Consider the following 23,437-nt stretch of genomic DNA (forward strand, 5'->3'; position numbering starts at 1 on the left):
TTGACTTCTAATCGAGCGATTGTATCAAGTGGGAAACTGGCTCGATTTAAGCCTTTACTATGCCTTTAGTTTTAAAAGGACTTCAACAATTTTCCTATTCAAAGGAATTAATTCACGATAAACAAAAACACTAGAATTGCGTTGTCATTTAAAACAATCAAAATAGCTAAGGACTGCTTCAATGAATATCCTTTTATTTTTATTTTTTTAAAATCCTAGTTGCGAAACGTTGTTATTGTACATAATCGTTGTCTTTTGGCCCACACACACAGTAAGTGCAAGATTTTCATTTAATTTTCACCTTCGATGTAAGGTGGAAGCTGAAAGTCATGAAAGATGTCGGATTGTGTCGCGATCAAATTGAGTCAATTCAACACTATGCGTACAACTGGTATCCTTTTTATTTTGTTTATGTTTAATCATTTCCAAAGAATTGTCTTAGAGTTTGGTTTTGATTTTCCTCTTTAGAGGAGTTTGCTAATTTGATTGCCCTCTATAGGAGAGTTACTTCATTTCAATTTCCATTTGGATGTACTACGTCTCTTTTGGATCTACGTATGAAGGTGAAGCTATTTAATTTGTTGGATCTAATTCACTTTAGTTCTGGGATCGTGGAGGTGATTAGGTATCGTACTTCCTGCCAATATATAATTTGAGATTTTTTGTTTTCACATGATTTTTGTCTTAGCATGATATATAATAAGTTTAGGGTTCAAGTGCCATGACCTCTATACATGTTACAAGGTTTTAGTTTTGAAATTTATATACCAGCCTTGTTAATATCTGGATCATCTACTGTAATTTACCAATTTTTCTGGAAACGATCTGTAAAAATTAGACTTGTTTAAAATTTAAATACATATGTTTATACTGGCATCTATCTGCACATGTACATATATTTAGTAAATAATCGTGATCATCTACGTCAATTTCACAAAATATAAAATTTATATTTAAATATTACCGTGAGTTTAAAAAAAAATCAAGTGAAAAGTTTTCACTGTTTGGTGTGGTTGGTACCTGAACGTTATAACGGGAAACTTAAAATATAAGATGGACACATAAAAAAATTCCTCCAAAATTGGAAAGTAATTGATACTTAGTAATACGGTCTAGTGGTATTCATCTTCACTTGTAAGCGAGATGTATTAGGTTTAATTTTCGCTAAAAGCGAATTTGAACCACATTATACTAGCCCATTGTAAGGCTAAATCCACCTCCTGCCTTAGTGTAGATAATATCGTTTGTTATTGTTAAAAAAAAATCGTTTGTTCAAAAAAAAAAAAAAATTGGAAAGTGATTAGCTCAGAAAATCTTACCTCTAACAGAACTGTTTAATTACGGTCATTGCTGTTGAGATTTATTTCCTATTTATTGGGAGGTTCTTAGATTTTCCAAGTTAAAAGGGGACGGAGCATGCTTGGTATGGTCAGTTTTTTTTAATTTTTAATTTTTAATTTATTTTTATTTAACCAAATAGGAAGGAAAAAAGAAATAGGAATTAGGGTTCATGCATCTCGGTGTCCCTGAAGGTAGACATCCTCTCCATATTTTGTTCTATAAATGGGGAAATAAACACAGACGAGGAGACCCAACTTTGAGACTTGAGAGAGAGAGAGAGAGAGAGAGAGAGAGAGTAGAGACACATCAAAAACTCAAGACAAATTAATAGCTGTGTTTTGTTAGAGCAACAGAGACAATGTGCGGCACCACGGAGAACCCTACTTCCAATAGCAAAACCTCCTCTGTGTCCCCGGCCAATGGTAACGGCGGCACGATACCGCCATCCGACCATGTCCTCAATCTCGAACAGTAAGTGCTCTCTTTAGCTTCTTTATTTGGGGTAGAGAGGATGTAACATTTTGTTATTTAGTGTCGTTTAATGGCGACGAATCTTTCCAACAACTGATCGTTTTGGTTAGTTTACTAATTAGGTTAACATGCAATCGACATTTATGGTGTTTCCGGTTTTAATGATGACAGGGGCGACCCGGCAGTGTACGAATCCTATTGGAGCAAGATGGGGGACAAGTGCACGATGGTGATCTCCGGAAGCGAGTTGATGAGCTATATCAGCGATTTCACCAGCGTGTGCTGGTTTTTGGAGCCAGCATTGGAGGCGGCGGTCAGAAGACTTCATCGTACGGTTGGAAACGCCGTCGTGGACGGTGATCGGCATATCGTGGTGGGGACAGGCTCGACTCAGCTGTATCAGGCTGCCCTGTATGCTCTCACTTCTCCTGGCGGGCCCGAGCCGGTCAGCGTTGTGTCTGCCGCCCCTTACTACTCGGTGAGGTTCTCTACTCGTTGACATTTGGCAAAGTTTCCCTGATGCAATTACGGCCATTGATTTTCTGTATTTTGTTGATCATATGTGGATCTTGATTTTGGCTTTGTTAATTAGTGAAGTCAACTCCAAAGGATCAACAGATTGCTGCTTCAGCGGTTGACAATCAATCTGGATTACTCAGTTTATATTAATTGTTTTACTTTATAATATATATATATATATATATATATATAAAACTTCAAACAGTTTTATATTAGATAATTTAGACTCGATAATTTAAGCATAACATATCAAATTGTTTAACGGATCAATAAAACTTAAGTACACATATTTATGTCATAGTTTTCCTTTTGCATGCTGCGAATGTAGTAGTATTCGATCTGCACTCTGCAGAAGGTGTTTTGAGTTGTGAGGATTGAAATTACGAGAAGACTGTCGCGGAACATGCTGATGTTTTTGCATGGGAAATGCGACAAAGAGGCAAATATGTCTTTTTGAAAACATAATCATGTTTGGGAACATGCAACAAACATATGCACGTAGTCCTGTGTTTTGAAACCCTTGGAAAATTAAACATTGTAACATGGCCATGTCGTGTTTGTTACTAACCAGATTACTTCCAGCCAACCTTACTTAGATTCTCTACGCTCTAATTAATTACTTGTTTTCCTTCTATTAAACTCAATATAACTTCGATTTTTACTTAATTTCTAGGTCGTTATTAACTAAGTTGAGTCAAATATTTGCTTATTGGTTGCAGTCATATCCGGATGAAACAGACTATATTCGTTCTGCATTGTACAAATGGACAGGCGATGCATATACCTTTAACAAAACTGGACATGGACCTTACATTGAAGTGGTCAACACCCCAAACAACCCCGACGGCACTCTCCGAGAGGCCGTCGTGAAGAACAGGGGTGATCAAGGGAAGCTCATTCATGACCTGGCCTACTATTGGCCACAGTACACTCCAATTACTCGTCCGGCCGATCATGACATCATGTACTTCACATTCTCCAAAAGCACCGGACATGCCGGTTCTCGCATTGGGTGAGTCCAAGTATAATAAATCATAACGAGAATTGTTATTGATACTTGAAAAAAGTTACTTTATTCATTTCGGTCTTGTATTTTATCAGATGGGCCATTGTGAAGGACAAAGAGGTTGCCAGAAAGATGTCAAAGTTTGTAGAGCTGAGCTCACTTGGTGTGTCCAAGGATTCCCAGCAACGAGCTGCAAAGATAATGGGAGTGATCTGCGACGACTATGAAAACTGCAAGTCCACTGACAACTCTGAGCTCTTCTTCGACCATTGCCGGCAAATCATGGCGGACAGATGGGAGAGGTTAAGAAAAGTGGTCGAGCAAAGTGTAGTTTTCAGCCTACCCAACTACCCCCAAAAGTACTGCATCTTCTCTGGAGAGTCCACTGAACCATATCCAGGTAAAATCATAATTGTTACCCTCTTTTTTCATCTAAGTAACTAATTAAACACTTAAAATGGGTTTGTTATCACATAATAAAACAAAGCGTGAGTTAGGTTCCACGTTAAAGTTCATGATCCAACACTGGAAAAAACAGAAATCACATCAACTAAGGAGGCTAGTTAATCTCGTACCTATTCATTCTTTGTTTTTCTCCGATTCGCGACTTCCCCATCGATGAAATTATGATATTTATTAAATTGGCCCTTCTAATATTGGGAATGCTTTTCTACAATGCGCAGCATTTGCATGGATGGAGGCCAAGGAGGATGTAGACACAGAGAAGGTTCTGAGAGGACAGATTAAAGTGCAAGGAAGAACAGGGAGGCGCTTTGGGGTTGATCAGAGGTACGTCAGGATTAGCATGCTGAGCAGGGAAGACGTGTTTAACAAGTTCTTGGAGAGATTATCAACTATCAAATCCGTTACTAATGGTCATTAATTAGTGTAATCCAGTACTCAACCACAGACGATCACAGAGTTATTATTTTCGATTTGTAATTCGTTTTCTTTGGTATAATCTGAACTGCGGCGAAAACAAGTCTTGTTTGTATTAGAGCAACGTACCACACCAAACAAATGAAACCGGACGAGGTTCGATCAAAATAAATTGTTGTTATGACTTCAAAATTTGATACTTAAAACCTAAGCAACCACGTCAGTAAATGAAATCAAAACTAAATACAGGTGAGGGTTTTCCAAGACCAATCCAGGCGGATCCAGGATTTCAAGATCGGGGGGTCCCAAGATAAAGGTTCCAAAAAAAAAAAAAAAAAAAAACTAGTTTGGTTTCATATCACTATTTTTTTTTTTTTTAAATTTGGTTAATTGAATAATCAAAATTAATCAACCACATCAAGTGGTCCAGTGGTAAGGGTGAAGATTTCGGCCCTCAAAACACAAAAAACAAGGAGGTCTCGGGTTCGAGGCTCCAAGCTAGTGAGTCTGCTTGACTGTGGCCAAGAGAAAGCTGAAATGGCTCTATCAGTCTTCCAGACCCCTAGAAGAGGTGGATAACTGTGGCTTGTCACTAGTTGTCCCACTTTTAAATTTTTTTTTTTTTTTTGTTAGTGTGACATATATATTACAATTGGGAATTGAGACTAGAGTCTAGGATTAAAAAACTTAAATGAATTTGGAAGAAATAATATTAGGCAGCTAGAGCTGGTGGAACGGCAAATGATGCTTGGGGATGGGATAACTTGAGTTTAAAGTTGGGAGGTTGCGACGATTTGGAGGATTAAAACAAAAATTAGAAACTTCTTCTTCGTTACAAGCATTGCTGCATGCACATCCATGAAGGCAACAAGCCTCTCCGCTGCACCTGCCCAAATTGTTAGAGGGTCCTAAAGGTCGATCACAAGTATTTCTTCGGACTTTCGGAGGGTCATGGGACCTCCCAAGTCCCTATATGGATCCGCCTATGGATCCAAGTACACGGCAACGCGTAGGAAACAAGCCTCTGTTTCAATACGAATCTCAATCGAGGAAAGAAAAGAGAAGAAAAAAATATGTACTAATTCGGACATGTCCCCAAACAAATAAAAATTGAATAGGAAAAATGACAGCCAGACAAAATCCAAAACCAAAATAACAAAATCTTATTTCAACGTACCGAATAAATCTACCTTCCGGCAACGATAAACATACAACATTGTTGGATAAACCTTCATTATACATGCACAAAAGCAAAGCCAGATATCTATCCACCAGTTTTGGGTTTGAACCATTCAGGATCGTATGTGAATGCTGCAACCCAGAAAACACCATGAGGGACAACTTTATACTAGTCTTAATTCATACTCGCCGGCCATGGTTATGTATCTCACCCATGGAAGAGCTTGGTATCCGCTTTTTTCAATAATCTTGAGGTAACGAACCTACAAAACCCCAATTTGCTTATAAGAAAACCGCACAAAACAAATTCCTAGCTCTATGATGGCTGATTATTTAACATGTTGACATCTGGAATACAAATTCTATAGTTGCTCTGGGATATCATCATATCAGGCCCTAAAACCATTTCACCATTATTTCAATATTAGACGAGCCATTCAAATAACCGTTAACTAAGTTTATAGTAGAAAGAGATCGGAATGTCACTGAAATAGAGCAAAGCAATCAATCCATAAAGGAATACCTGTATTCCAGAAACAGTAAAATATGGTATCTCGAACTTCACACGTATAGGAGCTTTTCTCTCAGGAGTTGATTCTTCAGCCGTTACACTTGGAAGGTGAAACTCCGCTCTCAACATGTATTCCTAGGCAATTTGGATTAGAAACAAGATCAATAAAAGGGGCTAAAGTGCACGGCACAAGATACAACAAGATAATCTTCTTAGACTAGCAATAAGACGAGTCCACACCTTGCCTCCAGGAAAAGATCTTATTTTCCAGATAAGTGCATCACTTTCAGGTGCATATGCTGCAGATCCTAATGATGTCCGAACATCTGGATTAGTTGCATCAGATACCACAGGCACCTCAATCTCAACATTTGTTGCAGTGCTGTGCAGTTAAATTTTCATGAGTACTAAGGGAATAAACATTTGGGTGCCCAAAGCACAAAGCAATTGACCAAATAACTTTTTCAATACCTACGCTCCTTGAACTGACTTCTAGCTTTTACCAGAATCTCAATGCGACTTTTTGAATGCCTTTCAATTTGACATTCAACCCAAATTAAAGGCTTAACCTGAAAGGGAAAATGACAACAATTAATTGGAATGGCATAAGCAGTAAATAAACCTCCCCTCGCCACTCAATGCGTCCGCAGACACAAAGAAAATAAAACAGCATCAGCAGAGCATGAGTGATACCTGTGTACTCAGCCTATATGTCATAAGATCAAAAGCTCCATCAGGTGGTACAAAGGATATTGTCCGGTCATTTTCAAACCGAGCCAAACGGACACACCTAAAACAAATTTTATGATTTAATGTAAGGACATGCAGGAAGATTAGTTTATGTAAAATCTCAAACACTTGTAAGACACAAAAGCAGCACTCAGATAAATCAAAGAAAGCTACATACTGATGAAATTTAATGTCTTCCAAATCAATGGCTTTTCCCTTTGTTGCTCGACCTTGTGCCTCCAATAACACTCTATCATTTAAGCCCAGCTTACACTCAGGCATACCACTGCAAGCAAAATGAGTAAGTACTAGTTGCCAGATGATATCAGCATATAAAAGAGATCACTCTAGATCACTCTTAAGATGCAAATAGAAATTCAGTCCCTCTTGTGTTCATCAGAGATTTTCCCCAAACCCTAGTTTTATCTTTCTGTGCACTGGTTTATGACATCAATCAAGTTAGTGTCTTTCCCGAAACAGAATACTCAAAAACAGAAATTGAAACTAGGATTTATACCATTGTCCTCATAAACATGGTTTCTTCTTACGGATGAATTAGAACTCTATCATAAACCAAACAAGCTAGCAAATCTTAGACGAACTTCACTTTGCATTTAGAACGCATATCCAGTGAAAGAAGCACAATTTAGAATGCTAAAGCAAAATGAAAATTCACTGGGTTAGGACAGAAACACACCTCAAATAAGTTCTCATCTTCAACGCACCAACAACATCAGACCTAATGATTTGTCCATTGCTGTTAACAAGTATATTAACGCTCTCCACCACATCCAGGAAAACCTTGAAAAAAAAAGGAAAAGGAAAGTCAACCACTGGTTGTGGCTTCAAAGAAGAATAAAAAGTCTTCATTCTCCTAATGCACATACCTCATTCTTCTTGTAACGTATTCCTTCACTTCGCCAAGACACCGCATTTGTTACGGCCATGGGAGGCCTCTGTGTAACTTCCATCCTGTAAGCATCAGTCTTGATAAATTCACTGAGAATCTTCGCTTCAGTATACTGAGGGTAACCAAAGTCCATCATTTCATCCAGCAACTCATACTACAAACAAAGGACACAAATATCACATTAAATCGCAATGTTTCACAATCAAAATTAAGTAAAATGAATGGCGCAAACATCTCCTTACCACAACCACAAAGTTATCCCTAAGCGATTCTTCTTCTAACTCTTCAAAGTAATGCTTGAACACCTGCCGTCCAATAATCAATTTACTAATTACGCAATTCACAGGTGCATACAGAACGACGAATGAGGAATGAAACTTAGCATAATTACCAATAGAGCTTACATCGACTATGCGGTGTAGAAAGAAAAGAAGACTAGCGGCATTACAGTTCTGCCTGGACGCAGTCATCAAGTAAACATTGTTATGCTGTATAAACAAGTAGCTCACGCCATTGTCATGGACAACTGGATCATGAGACTCCGGATCAACCTGAACCGCATCGCAACAAGCACGAAAAGAAAAAAAAAATGCCAGTATCAATTTCTACTCTAACATAACAGATGAAATCCAAATTAGCCTCACTAATTTCGGAATCAACTGATAAAAAAAGGGGAATAATTCATCAATAAACGACAATTTGGTTTCGTTTTCCTTCGTTTTCTCGGCAACCTTTCAATTCCTCAAATAACTAAGAAACATAAAGTGCATAATCCGGGGAAAATTGAGTAAATTTGGGTAAGAAGAAGCTTTATTGGACCTCTTTCTCAATGAGCTTAGTGAAGAAGCGCTCGGCTTGAGCGGCGGAGACGTCGCCGCGGTAGTCGCGCCAGATGAGAACGCGGCCTTTGATGTCTAGGAGGAACAGCGCCGAGACTGCCCCTGCCATGAGATCTGATCGGCGGTTGCAGCAACTGGATGCGATCTGATTCGGATATAGCAGCGGAGTCGATTGGCGTAGTAATAGATCTGAATCTGAATCTTGAGGCTTTAGGATTTAGGCGTTAGGGTTCCGTTCGCCGTCTGCTATTACTGTTGGAACATCAACCGCCATCTTCAATCTCTCTCAGAGTCAGAAGAAGAAGAAAGAATCTTGAGTTTTGGAAATGGAGGTGTTCGCGGTGAATATTTTGTTTTTTCCGGACGTTAGAGACCCGCGTCTCTCTCTTCTCTACGACGCCGTTTCATGTTAAACTCCAAGGTAATATACAATTACCCTTCAGGATTTCCCTTTCTAATATTAATTTGGAAATTGATAGAAATAGTGACGCTTATGTTTTTTACATACAAACAACCATCCTTTTTCATATGTTTATAATGCCTCGTTGTATTTTATAATATATGCTCGTTTAGAAGTGTTTTTAAAATGATTGAAAATGTTTTTGGTAAAAACATTTTTGAGATCAATGTTTTGTAAAAATGCAATCTAAAAAAAGTACTTAAAGTGATTCCTATAAGAAACAGCACTTCAAGTGCTTTTAAAATCTAAAAATATTTTCTCCAAAAGTGTTTTCACTCATTTTTAAACTAACTTTATAACTTACATGTGGTATTAGAGTATAATGTATTGATATTTTTCGTAATTAAATTTTAGTTAGTAAATCTTTAACCAAAGATTTAACCACCAAAAGAAATCTTGTGTGATGGAAAACCTAATATTAGAATCAAGATTCAAAGAGTTGTGAGTGGCTTCAAGGATACATAAAAGGGTTTACTACATTTGGTTCGAATCAGAAGATACACTTGTTCCAATCTTTGGTTTTCTTCTTGAATAGTTTGAGATGCCGTCTTTGTTAAATTACCAATTTGAGGTTCACATATAAATATGATTATGTCTCACGTGTGATGTCGCATAAGGCATAAGACATAACATGCATTCGACATCACACGTGGATAGTCGAGATATAAGCGTCTGACTCAAACCAATTGAAAATAACGAAGATTCTTAAAATCTTTTAAATTACTAGTGTCTATTTCCGATGTGGAATAATGCTCTCGACAAATACACGTTTTTTTCACCTTTTTACTTTATATGCCAAATATCGATTAAGTACAAATTGTTACGAGCTAGAATATAACATAACATGGTTACATAGATCTCCCATCTGTTAGTCTTAAAAAGGGGGAAGAAATACAACAAACCATCTGGAAATTCACTTGATAAATCATGAACTTTAATCCAATGCGGTTTACAGGGTTTGGATCATCTTCCACTGAATTCAAATACACCACTGAAAACCTGGCTGTTGCCACCCAGTGTTGCTTCCCACTCGATCGAAGATGTCGCAATCTGCGAGAGTATCACAACAATCTGCCTCATCTCTGGCCTCTCCACTGCTTCTTCACTCATACACCACTCTGCAATTTCTGCCATCTGCAACCAAAGTAATGTTTTTACTCACTTTTCATTGAAAAATTTCGGAAGAAGTGTTTCCTCCTTACACACAAATTACAATTTGACACGTGTGCAGAAACTTTATGTTTTGTTGTGTCAATCTGTGATTTGCAGTTAGGGTGGAGTGGCTCCTTAACTGTAACGAGCCAAGCAGTATACATTAGATCACCTTGAACATGTCCTCCATAGGATAGTTGCTTCTGAGGTTTCCATCTGTGGCTGCCTCTAAAGCTGCTTCTGGATGATCATCTTGGAACACCTTTTTTATCTGACAAAATGAGTAACAAATCAATCAAATTTGTATTGTACTACTAGTGATCAGTGACATGCATAGTCTTTGTTCAAGTCGGTTTGAAACTTACGACTATAATCAAGGATTTCATCTTCCCAGGCTCTCGATTGTCACGGAAAAGCGCACGTTGCCCTGTGATCAGCTCTGCTAGTACCACTCCGAATGCAAACACATCGGTTTTGTGAGTCACCTGGAGCTCCTTCACGGATCTTTCAGAAACACATACACAGTCAGATACATGAAAAACTAGGGCAAACTTGCTTCCATGTGCAGGTAAACTCGAATGAAGCTTACTCTGGGGGAAGATAGCCCGGTGTTCCAACCAGCCGTGTTGCGATAACATCTTCTTCATTGGTTCTTCCAACAAGCTTTGCCAAGCCAAAATCTGCTACCTACAGAAAATGGATTTTAAGCTACTAATTAGAAGAAAGAACTTATTCTATCTTTTAACAGAAATGATATAACGATTCTTGTTTCAGGTATACCTTTGCTCTGAACCCCTCATCAAGTAGAATGTTACTAGTCTTTATATCACGGTGCACATATCGCGCTTTTGTGTGGTCATGAATGTACTCAATACCTTTTGCAGCATCCAGTGCAATTTGTGTTCTTGCAGTCCAAGAAAGCGGCTGATGACCTGATTTAATTCGTTTGGTTAGCTTCGCACAACACTAGAGAGGCGTGTGTGCGCAATGATTTGAGTACCTTTAAGTAACGGATCATGAAGATGTTCGCTCAGTGATCCATTCTGGACATATTCATAGACCAGGTAGAGGTGGTCATCTCCACTGGCATACCCCAAAAGCTCCACCTAACACAGATTTTTATACAAGTGATTAGACTAAAAGCACTTCCTTTCGCACCGTGTTAAAGGTCAATTTATTCCGAAATGATTGCTCACCACGTTAATGTGATGAATCTTGCACAAGACCCTTAGCTCTGCAAAAAATTCTTTGGTACTATTAGACTTCATCTTCTTTATGGCAACCTCCTGAAAGTTGAACATTTATAGCTTAGTTTCATAGCTTTTTTTCGAGTAGAAACGGAGAAAACTTGTGGGGTTCTTGCCGTACCTTCCCCCTTATTACTCCGAGGAACACGCTACCATATCCACCCTCTCCGATTTTCTTAGTTTCATCGAAGTAACCGGTTGCCTCCTCAATCTCCTCAAGGCTGAATATGACCGGTCCGTCTGATTCAAAAATTGCCCCATCTGTGAAATAAACAATGTAGATTTACTGTCAAGAGCAGAAATTTCTCTCTTTCAGGCATAATAACATGCACAAATTATTACATTACAGAGATGCTGCTGGTTTTATCTGACCTTCCTTGTTTTCTTTATGAAGCAACTGATTATGCAACGACAAGGATCGGTGAGGAGCCGAGCTTTTTGAGCTTTTCAAGCTTGTCGATACAGGTTTATCTGGAACTTCCATATTTTGTTCTGGTTTTCTTCTCCGATAAAGGATAAAGATCAATGTGCTGATAGAAAGCAATGTCACAGCTAATAAAATTGCAACCAATATTGACCACTTGTGTCTGAATCCTGATGATCAAAACAAAGGGAACATGGATCAACTCGGACAGAAAATAATCTATGAATTTTCTGAAATTCTTGTATAAACTTATGTAAGATAAGATTACATCAAATCTGTAGTGGAAGGCTGAAAGAAGATAAAACGATTATATCAAACCCTTGTACGTAAGTAATCTGATTTCTACTAAATTACGATTTGATTCAGAACTTACTTTTTGTTGAAAAATGTAAAAGTTCGACATCAAAAACCCAAGAAACTAAAGTATAATATATGATGAGTGATTCCACCATTGCTAATTGCATCAAAGCCTTTATGTATGAATGAAACTCTGCATGTGCTCGTATGTGCAGGTGGCTAAGTTAGGGTTAGGGGCAGTCCGTCTATCCGACATCTTAACACACAGAAATATTGAATCTTTATTTGTTGTTTCAAACTGTGGATACAGATATCTAGATATTTCAGACAAATGAATTCAACTCAAGTTCTCAAAGAGAGCTCTCACCTGGCTTTGATGTTCTAAGTCCATTCTTTTCCATCGGGACAAACAACACCCAACCCACAGCTATGTATGAAGGATTCTCAGTCAAGTTTTTGTTCATTTTTTCGATGTTTTCAATCTTTGCAGACAGTAGCATGCCAATATCCGACAGTGTATCATGCTCCTGAACTGTATATGTCACCACAATCTGAGACTGGCTTTGTAGGCAACCGCATGGGAGATGGATGGGGAAATCAAAGCCTGTTTTAAACTGCGGTATCTCTTCTTCGATATACAAAGGCTGCCCACTGTAAATCATCGTCGACACATTATAAAACGTGTCATGTTGTTTCACCTTGTAGGTCGTGTCATAGAAGTATCCAACAGTGCCGGATATGTTTTTGCAAGAACAAGGCACACTTATCAGGTAATCTTGCTTCTTGTTGTGCATTATAGGTCTGATTTCGGATGGATTCACGGTGTACAAAGTGGCAATTTCTTCTACCTTCAGATCGATGTTGATGTGGTAGAGCAAGGCATTACATGTCATGATTTTCGCAGAGCAACTCAAAGGGTTTACGAGAGCAGACCTGATGGATGCATCGGCAATGAAAACTGCAGAAAATAGACTAAGAAATAGGGAGAGGAGCATGCATGGAAGGAGGAGATGGGGGGATGCCATGGCTGTGGGATGGTGGACCGTCAAGATTTCAGAGAGACGGGCGAAAACATAGTTTCAAAGAATCAAAACAACTGAATCAAATCATAGTTTATTTTTGTTTGTTTCTCAAGTAACACAAAGAGATGTAATTGCAAAGAGAGCTGAGTTCATATTTTTGTAAGCATCGACGAAAATTATGACTTTCATCAGATTTTTGTCTGGTTTTGGAGGGAGTTTGGTTATATTAGTTATTTCATGTTCAACTGCAACATATACCAACTATTTGGACTGTCATGCTGAGATAAACGCGGAACCCTTTTGGATTTTGGGTGCTGCGCCTGCTAGACCGAATGAATATGTGCACCGTTCCAACCAAGGCTTATCAATTGATTTTGCTCTTGAAATTGTCATTTTTTTAAACTTATTTTGCCTTACTTTTGTCTCTCGACACTGCTATTTTCATCATATTTAGTCTCATTTTACCCGATTTCGTCAATTTTGTCAAATAGGTCTTAAATTAAAAAGTAATATAAACATTGACTATCAACTGAACTTAAGGACTGAATTTACAAGCCTAAATTTCTTCCTTCCCTTTCACTTAATTTGTTTTTCCACTTTTTCTCGCCAATAAATTAAAGTTTGTTTTTATATCACCACGTATTTACCAAGCGGCTTGGTAAATATGTGGTGATCAACCAAAATTCTCATGTAAGTGCCACGTCGTCAAGCATGAGGCTTATCTTTACTTGAGTAACAATAAAATGTCCATACTACTCTCTAATTTAACTTATGTATGATGGAATGGAAGAAAATCATAGTTTCAAAGAGCAAAGTGACAAAATAAGTCTCAAAGTGACGAAAATCACCGTTTCTATTAATAAGCATTCCATAACTAGTGTGATTTTTTGTTACAAGACTATTTTAATCTTAAATACAAACGAGCTAACATACTCTCTGATTAACTTACCTAATTCATGTCGAATAATGTCACTCTTTATAAATCTAATAACAGATGTGATCTGACGGTTCAAGATTAACCACCGATCGATATAGACAGCTAGAACTAGCTTGTTGCTTCAGTGTAACTTATGACATTATTATGCAGCAATTATTAATAAAAGTTGTGAGTCGGTAGCTCATGCGGAGTCATTAAATAGTAGACAGCTTTGTTCTTGCCGTTTGTAAAGCATGCTTGGCCGTTTAGATTTTGGATTTTCTTTCTTTGTTTTTAATTAACGGGGCACGCGGCCGTCCATGTGTTCTGGATTTCTGAAACAGAATATTGTTCTTGAGCAATTAAATATATGCTTATGCTTTAATTTAATCACTAATCAGAATTATATACCTTGAGAACTCTGCTTAGAGCTAGCTAAGCACTGGTGTGTCCTTTTCGTATCTACTTCTACCTTTATCTGGTGTCGTTCGACTGGAAATTAGCTAGCGATACGAAGAGCTAATTAACGTTTAATTGTGGATGGTTAGGGTAGGTAATCATGGAGTTAGGGATTAGTTCTTCGGAGTTATGTGCCGGCTAAGAAAAAACATATTTAGAGACTTTGACGAAAGAAGTCAATGCGTCTTTGGGAGGGAGGAAGCAGGTTGGCAATTTTAATTAGCCAAGTTACTGTCAAGTTTGTCAATTATAATTTGTTTAAAAATCTATAATCCATTTCATTGGGGCATGCGTTTACCTCAGTCACAGTCATGGTACAATAATAAAAGCATGAATTGTAGGCGATGTAAGTAAGTTGGTTAGAACAATGTACTTATGTTCAAATCTTCATTCTCATAGTTTAGATATTAGAATATGGCATAACTTCTCATTTTGGTTCCTGAAATTTAAAATCGATAGAAGTGATCTTTGAGATTGTCAACCGTCAATCATTTTGGTCATTATATGAGAAATCTTCGTTAATTTGAGAGTATTTTTGTCAAATTAACCCCTCTCCTTGAACTAGTGGTTTTTTCAATTTAACGGAGATTTTTCACATAAAGACCAAAATAATTGACGGTGGGCAATCTCAAAGATCATATATTGATTTTAAATATTAGAGACCAAAGTGAGGAGTTAGTGACTATTTCAGATATCATTTTAACTAAAAAGCCTTAAATAAGGAAACTTGTGAAACAAGTATACAACAAGAAAATAGAAAGAAAATCAACTTGTGAACGTTTGTTAACTAATTACAGGAAAATATTTGAGCCCTAAACATTTGCTATTTTCCCGCCTAGGTAAGAAAACCTCTGCTACTTTTGGACTTTGCTCTCATCTTGTGACCGGCGAGGGGGCAACAGAAGAAGCAGCGGTGGACAAAATTCCTACTTGTCACTCTACCACCCTCTCGCCAAGGACGGCAGGCAACCATCCATGATTCACCGGTACGTAGTTTGGTTGTGACATTTGCAATTAAGAAAAGCATTAGTCACTAATCGCCATCAATCGCATTAATTAATTAACACACACATAGACATTATGCGTCGTCTAATGATCAACGAGACAATCATCTTCACCTTATGCATCGTCATCGCTCCTTGTACAGAGGCAGCTGGAAAAGGCCTTGGGAACGGCTTAAATGTAGGTTTCTACAGTCGCAGTTGCCCGAATGTGGAGAAAATTGTGGCTGACATCGTGTCCGAGGCTAACCGGCAAGATCCAAAGCTCCCCGGTGCCCTCATTCGCCTCTTTTCCCATGATTGCTTTGTCAAGGTACGCACAGCATTGTACTATTTATATCATCTCAACTGACATGCCAGACATCTCGCTAATAAGGGCGAGATCCACCTACATCGAGACCTACATGTTCGATTCTCGTACAAAACGTAGTCAGTCAGTTAAGATGGTACAAATATCGCGTAGTATTTATTGTCTAGATTAGTTGAGTCCACCCCCTTAAGGCTTTTAACAATTACAATTTACAGGGCTGCGATGCCTCAATTCTGTTGGAGGCCACTCGCTCAAAGGAGCCTGTAGAGAAAAAAGCACAAGGAAATGACTTCATTAGAGGTTTTGAACTCATTGATGAGATCAAGGCCAGGCTAGAACAAGAGTGCCCGCAAACCGTCTCTTGCGCCGACATACTAGCCTTTGCTGCTCGGGAAGCTGTTTTTCTGGCCGGTCTACCCCGCCACAAAGTCCCCGCTGGACGCCGCGACAGCCGTACTTCCCGTGCTTCCGATGTTGGCCTCCCTGCTCCTACAACACCTTTCAACGATATCATAGATTTCTTCACCAGAAAAGGCATCACCCTCGACGAACTGGTTGTGTTGAGTGGTGCACACTCCATTGGGGTGGCCCATTGTAGCTTCTTTGATTACAGACTCTACAATTTCAACACATCTCAGCCCCAAGACCCTGCCCTCAACTCAACCTACGCTTCTGATCTCTCCACAAAGTGCCCGAAACAAAATACATTGCCTGCAGACGAAGCGAAAAAGAGGGCCGTGGACTTCGATCCAACAACACCACTTGTTCTGGACAACAATTTCTACGTGAACCTGTTGCAAGGGAAAACCTTGCTCCAGTCGGATCAGATAATGGTTTCCGATCCTCGCACCAGCGCGTTGGTAAAGACATTGGCCTCGGATTCTGAAGCTTGGAGTCGAAGGTTTGCCAAGGCCATGATCAAGATGGGGCGAACAAACGTCCTCACTCGAGATGAGGGAGAGATAAGGAAAAATTGTAGAACCTTTAACTAACATTATGACCAATTGTGTATATCCATATAGTGTAAATAGTAATTATGTATATATTATCCATGGAGTGCATCGAATCCACTCGAGCACTTTCCCTGCAAGTTTAGTCATGCACTACGACGTCGTGCATGTCACGACCAAAGATTTTATTTTTAATACATGAAACAGGAATTGATCAAGAATGTAATTTAGAAGGACTCAATTGACCAGAAAAAGAAACTTTGAAGTTCTTCTTAATAAAGACGTTATTCTTATCATCTGGTTTTACTATCATTTTTATCATTTCTTTAATAGAGTGTGACCCATATGTAGTAGTAACGGGCTCCATCTCCATTAGAGAGATGATACAAATAAATGATAAGTGAAACATTACTCATTATTGTAGGCATGCAAAAACACTAACTGACTAGAGTTTCATCCCTGTTGTATGGAAACCTCCTATGGTAGGGTGGATCAAGATAAATACTGATGGGTCATTCAAGTCTATAGTTTGTGTAGGCTATATGCGTGTTGATTGGAACAATTGCCTATGGTGTGTTAGGCATATGCGTGTTTTTGTTTCACATATGTTTCACAATGACAATTGTGTGGCTTAGGCCTTAGCTAACTTTGGTGCAAATCATGCTACATATTGCTGGTCGTCAAATGTTCCTTCATGTGCAGCTTCTGCTTTCATGATCTTTCTGCTTTTACCAAATATCATTTCAGATAATTTTTATTATATGTTTTATTTGTACGTGGGGTTGATTTTTGATTTCCTGGCCGTATTAATTACTTGCTATATTTTTTCCCTAATGAGGTTTGGCTTTATGTTCTCCTTGTTTGTATTTCTCTTTTTATTTTAATAAGATTATGAGAATGATCGGTGAACCACTATAATCCCATCCTTTAGAGGAAATTAAAAAAAAAGCACACAAATTTATAAAGGGGCAAAAAACATATATGGTCCTCTTCCAACGCCCTTTTTCTGGGGAGAACGCCGATTTGCCGCAAAGAACTTCCTCTGTCTCCTTTGTTTTTCATTTTTCTTTTCTTCCTTTTCAGATCCATGGTGTTAAAATTGCTTCACTAGTTATAAATATTATGTTCAAATTCTACCACTTAATTAAATAACTAATTAGGGTAACCCTTAAGTTTAAGGACTCATATGCGGAAGAATGCATGAGAACACGTAATGTCAGTTTCCATCAAAATAAAAACTTGCAAAATATTATAATATCATTTTCTAAATAAAAATGCATCAGTTATAGTTATATGAAATTTTCTGAAACATACCAATTAACTATTATAGAAAACTATTCAGAAGGTGTAGTTATGTGATATTTTCATCATGGTCTTCTTGATTGTAGCCTTGTAGGTCTCTCAATTAAGAAATTAATTTGACAATTTGATCGACTTAAATTCCATCAGAATGAATACCTCTTAATATTTTCTTATGCTCTCGGATTGGGATATGAAAATAATCAAACCGCAAATAAGAAAAAAAAAAAGAACAAAAAGGAACGGACAGAAAGAGCCTATCTCTGTGGCGTTTGATTTTCAATTTAAGGATACTTCGTTTAATTGATATGAGGTTTTGACTATAAATGGCAACACTTTTAAATTTAGGAGTTAAATTTTGGCTATAAACGATATACCATCCATTGACCAAAAAGAGCCGAACAAATGGTGAAAAAAAAAAAACCATCTTTCTATAGTATTGCAATTTTAACCACGAATAACGAGGCAAAACAGTGGCAAACCTAAGTCACTCACTTGTATATAAACACAGCTCCGCACCATGTCTCCGTCGTGACTGTGGCACAAAAAGAGAAAGAAACCAAACAATTCTCGCAGAGGTTGTGCCACTTCAAGTCACAAACAGTCACCGATCTTCTACCGGGGAGATGGGTCGTCGTTTAATTACCGCGGCGGTTTTTGCTGTCACCTTGTGTTCCATGATCGTCGTTGGTTATTCGGCAGATGTGAACAACCCGGGGAACGGGTTGCACGTTGGATTTTACAATCGGAAATGTCCCAATTTGGAGAAAATCGTGATTGACGTTGTGGCCAAGGCGGTAGAGAAGGACCGAAAGCTTCCTGCTGCTCTCATTCGCCTCTTCTTCCACGATTGCTTTGTCAAGGTAAATACGGTTTACTGTGCCTATTGGGATAACGCCTTGATTCCTTACATGTAATATATCATTTGTGGCAATGTCGTTTAGGGTCATGCATGTCAAATTGTGATTATTACTTAAAATATATTCGTGAATGTACGTACAGGGCTGCGATGCGTCACTTCTGTTGGATGTCACACCCTCTGGCGAGCCCGTAGAGATGCTATCACCGGCCAGCTTCGGGGTCCGAGGTTTAGAAGTCATTGATCAGATCAAGGCTAGGGTAGAACAGGAGTGCCCGGGAACCGTTTCCTGTGCCGACATTTTAGCTTTTGCCTCACGGGAAGCTGTGGCTCTGTCCGGTTTGCCTCGTTACGAAGTCCCTGCTGGACGCCGCGACAGCCGCACTTCCCGTGCCTCCGATGTCATACTTCCTTCTCCCACAACACCTCTGGACGAGCTCATAGACTTCTTCTCCAGAAGAGGCTTGAGCCTTGAGGAAATGGTCGCCTTGTCTGGCGCACACTCCATCGGCACCGTCCACTGCAGCTTCTTCGATTACAGGATGTACAATTTCGCACCAGGCAAGCCGAAAGACCCTTCACTAAACGAAGTGTTTGCGGCTCAGCTTGCTCAACAGTGCCCTGCACCCAACACATTGCCCGCGGAGGAGGCTAAAAAGAGGGTTGTTGACTCAGACCCCACGACACCGCTCGTCCTGGACAATCACTACTATTCGAGCCTGATGCAGGGGAGAGGATTGATGGAGTCGGATCAGGTTCTGGCGATCGATCCTCGCACCAGAGGGGAGGTGGCGAAACTGGCTAGGTCTGATTCTTTTGCTCGGGCATTTGCAAACGCCATGATTAAGATGGGGAGAATCAATGTTCTCACTGAAGATCAAGGAGAGATACGGAAAAATTGTCGGAAATTTATCTAAATGACTAAGAGCACATGTTCGCTGATTGATTTTCCGTGTAACCTTCGCGAAGAACCTTGTTCTATTTTTGTAACAATTACTGTTCTTGTTAACTGACTTATTTGCTGATTGATTTTTCCGTGTAACCTTCGCGAAGCCAATCGTGAGGTTACCAATTCATTCATGTTATAACATGTGTATCTTGTCGAATTATCAGTGAGAGAGCTAAATGCCCACTTCCAACAACACCGATGTTATCCCTAGCTTAATAATTACAACATGGCTAATCACGGGATTACCAATTCATTCATGTTACAACACTTGTATCTTGTCGAATTATCAAAGAGACGGGCCAAAGACCCACTTCCAAAACACCGCGATATTGTCCCCAACTTAGGAGATTCACCCTACAAGCGAGGCCAAGGGACCCACCATCATCGCATTGGGCCAATGGGACCCACCCATCATGTGTCAGTACATGCATGCTCCATGCCTCTGATACCATGTTAATTTAGGCTTATTTTAGGGTTCCAATTCTTGATATAATTCTTCTTAAGGAGGCAAATATATATTACTGACTTGATTTACAAGGTAAGAATGTGCAATAATATTTACTCTAATTATATAAACGGGGAATAAAATACCCTTAATTACACAAAAGTCAACTCACTCCAACACTTACCACATACGGAAGTCAAATATAAAATTTTTTACTCACAAACGACTGATATATCATTAGATTGTATAACTAATAACAAACTTCCGGAATTTTTTTTAAAAATACCTTGAATATCAACTTTCAACCTAAACCATATGATTAAAAGAGAAGAAAAAACAGATAAAATAAAATGAAATGGTTAAAGTTTTATATACAAAAAATTTGAAATAAACTAGAGAGTCATATCAACCCCCATTTCACTGATGACTCTCCACGTTACTCAACATATCTGGAAAATAACAGGGAAGAAATAAATAATTAGAAACAAATTAGCATTTCATGCGTTGCAGATCATGACTTACCTTAAAATAATTCTCAGAGAAGGAAAAAAGAAGATGAAAGGGTACGTAAAAGTGAAGCTACCTTGGAAGGAAGCATCTCCCCTGTAACTCTGATACATAACAAACATTTGTGTTAATACTTCATCACATGGAATCACATTGTTCTACTGACGAAGAACATTGTCTATGACGAGAAACTTTGAGGTGTTAGAAATAGTTACCGCGAGTTGGGATATGAGAATGGCTTCCGGTGAAATGACTTCTTGTGATACAAATGATTGTGCTGCCATTGAATCATTCGATCAAGGACAAATTTTCCGTTGAATAAAATTTCCGTTTACTGCTAAGGTCGCGAATGTACCTTGTTCAAAAACAGGTTGGAGTTCCCAAGTCATGAGGTGAAATTTGGAGGCATGATATGGGAGTTGAGATTGACAGACTCTGATACAGTTGATTGAGCTGCGCGCACATTTAATCATGATTAATGGTAGCAAAATTTCCGGTTATCTGCAAAGGCGTACATTCTACCTTGTTTAATTGTCTAAAAATAAATATAATTTACCTTGTTCAATGGTGCCGCGATAGTCATTCAGCAATGCAGTGAAACCTGGACGAATGGCTGGAAAGTTTTGTTGAAAGTTATGAATATGCATCATCGGAGGAGCATATGAGTAGTGCTCAGCTGCATTACCGAAGCTTGGCAGTATTTGAGTGGTATAAGTCTGAACCGGAGTCATGACAAAGTGTGTACAAACCCTGGAAACACAGAAAAACACCGTCGCAGCTCAAGGGGAAATGAAGAATTTAGGAGATTGCAGGTTTTGTATTTACTGGTCGAGGGGTGGCCTAGCCGAATAAATGAACTCACACTGTGAAGAAACTTCAGATTCCATGTCAGTAATTAAGAGGTTCAATGTCGAAGATCCCCTGAAAAACAAAACCAATCGTAACTCTATTTCCATTGCAATACAGAGGAAAAGATATTTCATCTACTAACACACTGGCTTTTGTTTGCAGTATGATTTCTTCTTCAAAGAGATCATAAATCTCTCTGCCTCATCGACCTACAAACAAGATCTTAGTTAACACAAGGGCATTGTGAGTTCTTGTAGCAAAAAAAAAAATAGAAGCATTGCGCAGCTTGCCTCGCCCACAGAGTCTCGATAGCTGACAAGCACGGCTCTGGTACCCTTGGAAGGAAGTCGCGGGTTGCATGAAACGTGAGGCCAAACATACTGCAGGTTGGAAACATAGTGCTCCTCCTGCAACATGTTAAGTCGTAATCATTCAAAGAGTTGCCAGATGAAATCTATGAATCTTCGAAAAACCCAACAAATTGGGAACAAAGAAAGTTTGGCCTGGAGGCTAGAAAAACAACCCAAAAACCCAGTAATCCTCACTGCATTACTTGTTGATTAAGCCACAGAAACAATAAAGCGGGGAAAATCATAAAAATTGAATGCTCAAGCATTTTATGAATCGAAAAGGAAATAACCAAACACGAGCTAAGGAAAATAATGGGGATTTAACAGCTAATTAATTAATATTAAACAGTTGACGTCTATCGAATACTTTGACTGCAAGGTTACAAGACTCCTTTTGGGAAGAAGCAAAGAACGACTTCGTAGCAATCTCCGGCAGAAGCTAGCTATAAACAATCTAGCACTTGCTGAACTCGTTTTATTTATCATATCACAGACTGTTTGAGCTTAAATGTCGTTTGGCCGCCGTGAAAATGCGTAGTGTACGTATGGAAAATGGGCAAATTTATTGAGTCCCGATTGTCCTTGAGAGAAAACGTGGGCTCACAATACAACTTTGCCGGCGAAGCAGACGGTGAGGAGGACGTCGGAGGAGGAGGAGGAGGAGTGATCGTGAGCGAGCTGTGGATGGAGCATAGCCAGGGAGGAGGAGGAGGAGACCCAGTTGCCAGCTGTCGATCGATTTCTGATTCTGGTGGACAGAGGGATGAGATCAGGACACGTGGAGCGGGCCGGATGGTAGCGGAAGAAGCGGGAGAAACGGACCTCCCACCGCTCTCTGACGGCGGCGCCGGAAGTCGTTTTCCCCGGGTCTTCCCTCTGCGTTTCCTTAGTAACAAAGCAATAGCAGTGCCGCCACTGCCCGCCATTTGTTTGTTTGTTTCGAGGCTCTGTTGGTTGTTGGGTTTATGCTTTTGGCCCCAACGCAGCTGAATTGAAACGAAACGGAATAAATGCAGAAGGGCAAGGGTGTGGCTTTTCAGTATTTATATTTAATTGTAAATTTTGAAATGATATCTGATCGTACGATGTTGTACAGGTGAGATCACCGGATCGAGATCCTTACCGGATCCTTTTCCAAAAAATATACAACTTCAACATGATATTTTTTTGTCACTTAATACTATAGTTTAGTAATATTTTTACCGTAAAAAATAAATTCAAACAAAATTACTATTGTTGATTCCAGTGTTAAAATATAAAAATAAAAGAGAAAAACAGTTGTCACTTGGTATGATCTGATGATATTCATCTTTACTTAGAAGTGAGAAGTCTTAAATTTAAATGTCGTGAATAACGAATTCGATATCAAATTAAATTACTTATTATGTGGTTTAACCGAGTACCCATTCTCACGAAAATTAACATTAAATGTTAAAGTGTTAGAGAATTTATAAAAAAAAGTCCGAAAAAATTATCTTGCATTTCTAAAAACCACGTCCGAACGTTGAATTTTTAAAATAATAAATGATAAACAAAAGGTTTGGCGTGCATAGAAAA

General features: G+C 38.8%; 4 protein-coding genes and 2 pseudogenes across 4 annotated transcripts; 3 read left to right on the top strand and 3 right to left on the bottom strand.

Annotated features, from left to right (window-relative positions):
• Positions 1-1,620: 1,620 nt before the first annotated feature.
• Positions 1,621-4,331, top strand: LOC137732571 (L-tryptophan--pyruvate aminotransferase 1-like). Its single transcript, XM_068471887.1, has 5 exons — positions 1,621-1,812; positions 1,984-2,290; positions 3,051-3,343; positions 3,433-3,737; positions 4,021-4,331. The coding sequence occupies exons 1-5, from the start codon at positions 1,700-1,702 to the stop codon at positions 4,218-4,220; spliced, it is 1,218 nt and encodes a 405-aa protein (XP_068327988.1). The 5' UTR covers positions 1,621-1,699; the 3' UTR covers positions 4,221-4,331.
• Positions 4,332-5,353: 1,022 nt separating this feature from the next.
• Positions 5,354-8,725, bottom strand: LOC137730972 (AP-1 complex subunit mu-2). The gene is made up of 11 exons (XM_068469999.1): positions 8,365-8,725; positions 7,950-8,096; positions 7,788-7,850; positions 7,523-7,699; positions 7,333-7,436; positions 6,814-6,921; positions 6,600-6,696; positions 6,378-6,475; positions 6,147-6,288; positions 5,919-6,041; positions 5,354-5,658 (listed from the first exon to the last, which is right to left on the bottom strand). The coding sequence occupies exons 1-11, from the start codon at positions 8,491-8,493 to the stop codon at positions 5,560-5,562; spliced, it is 1,287 nt and encodes a 428-aa protein (XP_068326100.1). The 5' UTR covers positions 8,494-8,725; the 3' UTR covers positions 5,354-5,559.
• Positions 8,726-9,807: 1,082 nt separating this feature from the next.
• Positions 9,808-12,989, bottom strand: LOC137730710 (lysM domain receptor-like kinase 3; annotated as a pseudogene).
• A 2,422-nt stretch (positions 12,990-15,411) lies between these two features.
• Positions 15,412-16,899, top strand: LOC137730531 (peroxidase 57-like). Its single transcript, XM_068469521.1, has 2 exons — positions 15,412-15,675; positions 15,888-16,899. Exons 1-2 carry the CDS (start codon positions 15,442-15,444, stop codon positions 16,662-16,664), a joined length of 1,011 nt encoding a protein of 336 aa, XP_068325622.1. The 5' UTR covers positions 15,412-15,441; the 3' UTR covers positions 16,665-16,899.
• Positions 16,900-18,456: 1,557 nt separating this feature from the next.
• LOC137732476 (peroxidase 44-like) lies at positions 18,457-19,971 on the top strand. Its single transcript, XM_068471789.1, has 2 exons — positions 18,457-18,784; positions 18,924-19,971. Exons 1-2 carry the CDS (start codon positions 18,548-18,550, stop codon positions 19,695-19,697), a joined length of 1,011 nt encoding a protein of 336 aa, XP_068327890.1. The 5' UTR covers positions 18,457-18,547; the 3' UTR covers positions 19,698-19,971.
• A 471-nt stretch (positions 19,972-20,442) lies between these two features.
• On the bottom strand, positions 20,443-22,806 carry LOC137731413 (protein POOR HOMOLOGOUS SYNAPSIS 1-like; annotated as a pseudogene).
• Between the last annotated feature and the right edge of the window lie 631 nt (positions 22,807-23,437).

This window comes from Pyrus communis, chromosome 4, assembly GCF_963583255.1.
Source record: "Pyrus communis chromosome 4, drPyrComm1.1, whole genome shotgun sequence".
In the NCBI taxonomy this organism is placed as follows: Eukaryota; Viridiplantae; Streptophyta; class Magnoliopsida; order Rosales; family Rosaceae; genus Pyrus; species Pyrus communis.